General features: G+C 39.0%; 1 protein-coding gene across 1 annotated transcript in view; it reads right to left on the bottom strand.

Annotated features, from left to right (window-relative positions):
• Nucleotides 1-1,459: 1,459 nt before the first annotated feature.
• The window catches only part of LOC107692264 (eukaryotic translation initiation factor 4 gamma 1-like), a 54,327-nt gene continuing 47,409 nt past the window's right edge, over nucleotides 1,460-8,377 (bottom strand). The window contains exons 22-26 of the mRNA XM_016491226.1: nucleotides 7,823-7,921; nucleotides 7,580-7,717; nucleotides 4,389-4,470; nucleotides 2,250-2,390; nucleotides 1,460-1,831 (exon numbers count right to left, since the gene is read on the bottom strand). Of these exons, the coding sequence (XP_016346712.1) occupies nucleotides 1,650-1,831; nucleotides 2,250-2,390; nucleotides 4,389-4,470; nucleotides 7,580-7,717; nucleotides 7,823-7,921 (642 nt within the window). The 3' untranslated portion in view covers nucleotides 1,460-1,649. The remainder of the gene's footprint in view (nucleotides 1,832-2,249; nucleotides 2,391-4,388; nucleotides 4,471-7,579; nucleotides 7,718-7,822; nucleotides 7,922-8,377) is intronic.

The raw sequence follows: 8,377 nt of genomic DNA, 5'->3' as shown, positions 1-8,377 counted from the left end.
CCCACACACCCTCACACTCACACTCACACACACACTCTCACTCTCACACACACACTCTCACTCTCACACACACACAACTCACTCACACACACTCACACACTCTCTCTCTCACACACACTCACACACACACCTAAATTCTCATCTGAATGTTGCAAATCTGTCACTTACAGACAGAAACTGAGCTTAACAGACCGGTTTCTTAAAGCAAGAAAACAAAATGAAATGTACAAATGGCGGCGCCGCTCTGTACGTTAAAAATAAGGTGGATGAAATAATAACTGACGAAATGAATCAAGTAAATTCTCGACTATAATGGAACAGTCTGTAGAGTTTTTTCAAACATATTCAGCTCATGATAAATCTTGTCGATAAATTTGCGCTGAAATAAGGAACGAAATCTCAGCGCGAAAACCGCAAAGTAACAACACGTTTTTGTCATTTTTTCATTGCAATGCTCTTTATTATCTCTTCCAGTTTCAAATGTGAAAAGAGGCATTAATTTCTCTTAATTAAATACTTAAAGCAAAAAAAGAGAAATATTTACATAATCTCATTAAACTATAATCATTAACTAGAGGAGGATAATCATACAAGCCGGGTGATTAAACCACAAAAAGAAAAAAAATTAAATACAGACAAAACAAAAGCCCAAAAATTAATACATGGCATTAAAGTTAGCATTTTTATTATTGGAAAACAAAACAAAACAAAACATGTATTTACAGGTCGCTCTCCAGGGAGCTGAAAGGCATGTAGTATTCGTACTCTCTCATTCTCCAGCTTTTTTGTATTTTTTTTTTTAAACACTTATTTCTATATATATATTTTTTCAAGTCGTAATAATGATTTGTTTCGTAAAGTCCACAACAGGTGCGAAAGAGCACGTCCACAAGCGCTCCTCGTCTCCCTCAAGTCTGCTTATTTCTCAAACGTTTATTTTCTTCGTGAAGTGTGATGTGAACCATATGTCGGCAGAAGCGTCTCAGCAGCAGCAAAAAGGTCAAAGTTGAACGTCTCTAGCAAGTTCGTCGCCCAGAGCCACAAACAAACACTGAAAACCACAGCTCCGAAAGGGCCGAGTTGCATTTTTAATTCGATATCCGTCATAAAAAACATAGAAAAAAAGAGCTTGGAACACTCCACTAGAACTAAACGAAATCCCAAATCAAAGAAAACGACACAAAAAAAAAAAAACAATCCAATCCTCCTCATTACAGCAACACAATCAGCCGCTCCGCTCAAAACCACATCAGCGCCCACGAATATATATATAGGGTTTCGGAACGAAAAATAGAACTCTGAGCAGCGTTCTGTCACCAGGAAGTGACATCATAAACAAGTGATGTCATCAACGTCAGTCTCCATTGGCGGCGGGAGCAGGAAACAGGAAGTAGCAATGCTAACAGCTAAAATTCTGAGCAGATAAGGCTTGTCATCCTCTAATACTTTATTTTGTTTCAGGTAAACAATTTTTTTTTTTTTTTTTTTTTTTTTGCGCAAATGGAAAGACAAAACAGAAAGTAAAAAGGTGTTGAAAATCTTCCAAATGTTTCATTCTCTCTGTCTCTTTTTTTTTTTTTTTTTCTTTCTTCAAAATATTTTTTTTGCCCTCCATGTCAATCATCTCGGTAGTGGGCGTGGCCTAAGCTCTAGCTGTTGTCTGATTCGTCCTCGGCCTCGCGCAGCCAGGTGAAGAAGGCGGTGACGGATTTGAGGGCCACGCCCTTGCCTTGCTGCTCGGTGGGGTCTTTGCTGGACTCCCACCGGTAAAAGCCCTCCTCTTTGATGACGTCCTCATCGTATAAGACATCGAAGAACATGCGCAGCAGATCTGCAGAGAGAAACGGGCCGATGTTAGTATTGAACGAGGAGATGCTCACATACAGTCAAACCAAGATTTATTCAGACACCTTTAACATTTCTCACACTATCACAGTTTATTGGCTATAGTTTAGAAAATGATAAATTATGACAAGAACAGAGTTAAACTGTGTCAGAACAAATTCATCTTGATAATGTCAGATAACTTTTTTTATATCAGTTTTACTAGTAGTCCACTGTATGAAGAATTTTTGGGTATGATTTGTCACAGTTTACTTTATTTTGCTATCCTCACTTACATAAATGAACTATAGTGTCCTGCACCCACTAGTAAAAAAATATCAACAATTATACACACACACACACACACACACACACACAGTCTCTCTCTCTCTCTCTCTCTCTCTCTCTCACACACACACACTCACTCGGCGGCTGCTCCATCTGCACCATCAGACTCTGTAAGGCGTAGAGCGCCTGCAGCTCCTTCTGCTCGTCTTTAATGTAGCGCTGCAGCAGCTTGGCCCTCTGGGTAATTTCTTTAGTGTCTACTTTATATGGATTCTCACCTTGATAACGACAGGATGAAAACAACATTAAAGCCAACGTGACTTTTACTTTTTGACATTATTATAAAGAAAAATAACACTAAAACATCTCTGTTCTGCTGATGCAGGGATTCAGAAACATTTTTGTCAGTCGAATCGCTTCTGACCTAAAATATTTCCTTGCAGTCTGCCTGAAATTTTAACTCAACATTTGAATGATTTAACACATTTACACGTTCATGGTTCTCTAATATCAGTGGTCACTTAACATGCAGCTAAACAAATATTTAATCTTTTTTTATTAAGGGTTTTATTTTTATTTTATTTATAAAAGTATTTTGCTTTTTAAATTTAGTTTTATTAATTATTACAAATAATTACATTAATTATTTCCTTTCCAACAACTTACAAACCCCCTGCAGATCACTAAAGAATCCAATTATTTTAAAATTATTTATTTAATTTACAATTTAATTTACATATACATTTATTCATTTGGCACTTTAACTATATACTTTACCTATAATTATTACATTAATTATTAACTTTTCAACAACTTACAACCTCCCTGCAGTTCCCCCAAGAACCCATTATTTTATTAATATTTATTACATTTACAATTAATTATTAATTATAATATTTATATATATTTAATGTATATGAATATTACATTAATTATTGATTTCTCAACAATTTACAAACTCCCTACAGTTGCCTCAAAAAACCCAGTTATTTTATTATTATTATTAATTTCATTTACAATAATTATTTATAATAATATTCATAAACATTAATCATAAATAACTATTAACATTAATTATTGACTTTTTTTCCCCAACAGTTTTTATCGTTATATTACAATTTTATTTTTATTTTAGGTAAAATTTTAGTAATTTTGTTGTGTGTGTTTGTCATTTTTATTTGTTGTGTTTTTATTTTTATGTTTTTTTTGTTTTAAATCAATAAGTTTAATATAAAATTAAAGCTGCAAGCAGCGATAAAAGGGCCCTCGCACCCGGTGGCTTTAGGAAAACAGCGAACGGTGGGCAATATGCATTTAAAGTGATAAATATAGGAGGAATATGTCCAAGTCCTTTATATGTGCCAAACTTCCTGCTGCCAGCTGGTGGCGCTATGATTATAACGGAACATTGGCATGTAAATGTTTTCAGGCCAGGACTCTTACCAAACATATGAAGTTAGGGGCAGATCGGACATTGCATGTTTAAGTTAGTGTAAAACAAGTCATTTCCTGTTGCCAGCAGGTGGCGCTATAATTATAATTGAATATTGGCCTTTAGATGTGTACATGTGAAGTTTGGGGCCGATTGGGCATTGTATGCATGAGTTACAACAACTTCCTGTTTCATGGCGTAACATCAAACTTTGTCAAGCCGCCAGGGACACGCCCCTTGACGAAAACTCAAGATCTTCGCAATTTAGCATCGCAAAGGCCTTAAGATAATCCTCACCAAATTTGAAGATGATCCGATTAAAACTGTAGGAGGAGTTCGTCAAAGTACGAGGCCTGGAAACGGCAAAAAAAAATACACAAAAATCGAATTAAAAACTACAGGAAATTCAAAATAACGGACTTCCTGTTGAGTTTCGGATTTTGTACCAAGAGACTTTTTTGTAGGTGATGGTGTGTTACATGTGTCTACCGAGTTTCGTACATGTACGTGAAACGTAGCTCGAGGCGCACTCCGTTGAAATTTTACAGTGGCGCTATCGAGCCATTTTGCCACACCCACTTCTGAAACCCATATCAGATGTACATTTTTGCCAGTTCTGACGCGTGTGCAAACTTTTGAGCATGTTTAGGCCCTCAAAAATGCGATTCACTTTGGAAAAGATGATGATCGGTGCTCGGGCCCTAGTAAATTAATTATTTTAGTACATCAAGTTAAACTAAATAAAAACAAGAAATGTTGCATTGGCAGCTAGCTGAAATAAAATTATACATATTTTTTATTTCAGTTAACACACAATCAAATCCTGTTGTATTAAAGGACTCACAGATGATGGCACACTGACAGACGGTGGTCATCAGCGCTCGGACAAACGTGCTCGATGATGTTTGCTGCTCGTCTAGACTGGCCTGCAGAGAGAGAGAGGTCAAAGGTCACTGAGGTGAAACACCGCTACAACAGCTAGAATACATCTCGAACTAAATTGTGTCATTCATATTTGTAGCTGTAAAGTACAGCTCCTAAGGGGACATGATGATGGATAAAAAATATATTTCAATGCTTCTGTGTTGGCTTGCAAAACATCTGTTCCCCCGATAAACTCATCTGCGCCGTGAACACAAAAGCATTAAAACTTTTGCATTTCCCAAAAGAAACTTTGTGTTTGCTTGCAAAACTACTGTGTTCCTTTTCCATCCAGCTCATATTTTTTTCCCATCACCAGAACTCTGACGAAAGCATTGGTGAGATTGCAGAAATGGCATTGCAATAAGGAGATCATAGTGATCATCTAAGAGAGGTCCACAATTAATGCTCATTTCATATGCAAATAAGTTAGCCAATCACAGCAGTGGGTGTGGTCTCACAGCGGACACGCCCCTTCTGACAAGGAGGCTAAAATCAGGGAAGAAAACGAGCATTTACATTTAAAACACTAAGATTATAAGTGCACTTCAGGAAACATTATAAAATAATTTAAAAATGCATTTCATGACCCCTTTAAGGCACACACCAGAGGTGTAAAGATACCTGAAAACCACACTTGAGTAAAAGTACAGATAGCTTGCAGTGAAAATTACTCCATGACATGTTACAAGTAACCAACTCCAAAACAGCTTGAGTAAAAGTCTTAAAGTGTCTGATTTGAACAGTACATAAGTATTTTACTTAGAGGCTCAAAGATGCACTAGTCAAAGAGACATGGCAGTGAAAAACTGTAACGTTGTGGAGAAGCTGGAGAAAACAGGATCTATGTGCAGGTATTTAATGGAAAAACCAGAACAAACAGACAACCATTACATTCAACAACTCACAAAGAACTAAAGAAACACTAGGGGTGTATACAGACGATTACGATTCAGAGGGATGCGATGCGATGATAAAACGATTAACGATGCATCTTTTGTTTTAATACAGATTTGCTTTTTTCTCACTGTCTGACTATTGAAGCTAAGTATCTGGAATGACCCATAATTAATTTACTTCCAAGATCTTTTATTAATAAAACAAATATCAGTGATTTGGCAAGTCAACAAGAAGGTTACAAAGAACCAACAGGAAATGAAACATGTGCCTGTAGCAGCATACTTGTAGTAAATTAACACAGACTTAAGCATATTCTGTAATATGGTTTCTCATATTTGTTGTGTTTCCAAAATATTTTAGTCTGGCTTGACAACTTGCATATAGTGTGGCTCCCCCTTCAACTTCATAGAAGCCAAAGTGCTTCCATACGATAGCTTTTAACGCAGACGGTGCCGGTCTGATTTAAGAAATAGAAAATTGATTTTTGACATTTGTGAATCGATTCAGAATCCTCCACGTCTGCATCGCGATGCATCTAAGAATCACATTTTCCCCCCACCCCTAACAGATACTCATTCAAAAATGTAGTGAAGTAGAGAGTAAAGGTTGCTAATATCTTTGATACTCAGTAAAAATAAAACGTATCCGAAAGGATACTCAAGTACAGTAATTAGTTACATTTACTCAAATACTTTACAACTCTGGCACGCGCACACACACACACACACACACACACACAGAGACTCTTACACACACACACACACACACACACACAGAGACTCTTACACACACACACACACACACACACACAGAGACTCTTACACACACACACACACACACACACACAGAGACTCTTACACACACACACACACACACACACACAGAGACTCTTACACACACACACACACACACACACACAGAGACTCTTACACACACACACACACACACACACACAGAGACTCTTACACACACACACACACACACACACACAGAGACTCTTACACACACACACACACACACACACACAGAGACTCTTACACACACACACACACACACACACACAGAGACTCTTACACACACACACACACACACACACACAGAGACTCTTACACACACACACACACACACACACACAGAGACTCTTACACACACACACACACACACACACACAGAGACTCTTACACACACACACACACACACACACACAGAGACTCTTACACACACACACACACACACACACACAGAGACTCTTACACACACACACACACACACACACACAGAGACTCTTACACACACACACACACACACACACACAGAGACTCTTACACACACACACACACACACACACACAGAGACTCTTACACACACACACACACACACACACACAGAGACTCTTACACACACACACACACACACACACACAGAGACTCTTACACACACACACACACACACACACACAGAGACTCTTACACACACACACACACACACACACACAGAGACTCTTACACACACACACACACACACACACACAGAGACTCTTACACACACACACACACACACACACACAGAGACTCTTACACACACACACACACACACACACACAGAGACTCTTACACACACACACACACACACACACACAGAGACTCTTACACACACACACACACACACACACACAGAGACTCTTACACACACACACACACACACACACACAGAGACTCTTACACACACACACACACACACACACACAGAGACTCTTACACACACACACACACACACACACACAGAGACTCTTACACACACACACACACACACACACACAGAGACTCTTACACACACACACACACACACACACACAGAGACTCTTACACACACACACACACACACACACACAGAGACTCTTACACACACACACACACACACACACACAGAGACTCTTACACACACACACACACACACACACACAGAGACTCTTACACACACACACACACACACACACACAGAGACTCTTACACACACACACACACACACACACACAGAGACTCTTACACACACACACACACACACACACACAGAGACTCTTACACACACACACACACACACACACACAGAGACTCTTACACACACACACACACACACACACACAGAGACTCTTACACACACACACACACACACACACACTCTTACACACACACACACACACACATGCATTCGTACCTCCACCCAGTCAAAGATCCTCTGGTTGTCTGCTTTCTCCTGCAGGAGTCGCTCCATCTCTCTAGAAATGTCTTCTGGACTCAGAGTCCCTTTACTGCTCTTCCTCACACACTCCTCACCCAGAGTGAACTCCACTCCCTGTGCGCGCACACACACACACACACACACACACACACACAACACATTATATAAGTAACAATCATCAATCAATCTGCTGCGGTTTTGACTGAATTCATCGCCAACCTCTTCAGTGACAAATTTATTGACGTCCTCGTCTTCGGGGAGGAAGTCTTTCCAGCTCAGCGCCGCGTCTCTCCACATCACTCCCACCTTCTTAAGACTCTGAGACAGGAAAGAGTTCATAACGGACACTTTCACAACTTCATTCTGACATCGCTCCCTATATAGTGCACTATGTGGTGTGTCAACCATGCTGCTGTGTAGTTTGAATTGCATTCCCCACTCTTTTGTACCCATAATGCACTTTATAGTGTACAACAGGCATTTACATTAGCATTTGAATTAGCTAACTTAGTGTCACTCACTTTGTAGTGAACGAGCAAGCAATTTGGGACATGGCAAGTAGGATTGTATGATTTGGGAATTCTAAAAAGTACTAGTATTTATAGCTGTCTTAATGTCTTCATTACATGTTGTTAAATCACTGAATTTCAATTTAGGTGGAAAACCGCAGGGATGCTTCTCTTTTGACAACAGCCAGATTATAAGCGCATGTTGCATTTCCAAATGCACAAGTAGGATTGTTTGATCTGGGGGAAAAAAAAAAATTCTAATAAA

Source organism: Sinocyclocheilus anshuiensis, unplaced genomic scaffold, assembly GCF_001515605.1.
Source record: "Sinocyclocheilus anshuiensis isolate Anshui unplaced genomic scaffold, SAMN03320099.WGS_v1.1 scaffold402, whole genome shotgun sequence".
NCBI classification, from domain to species: Eukaryota; Metazoa; Chordata; class Actinopteri; order Cypriniformes; family Cyprinidae; genus Sinocyclocheilus; species Sinocyclocheilus anshuiensis.
This window is presented reverse-complemented; position numbering and strand designations above follow the sequence as displayed.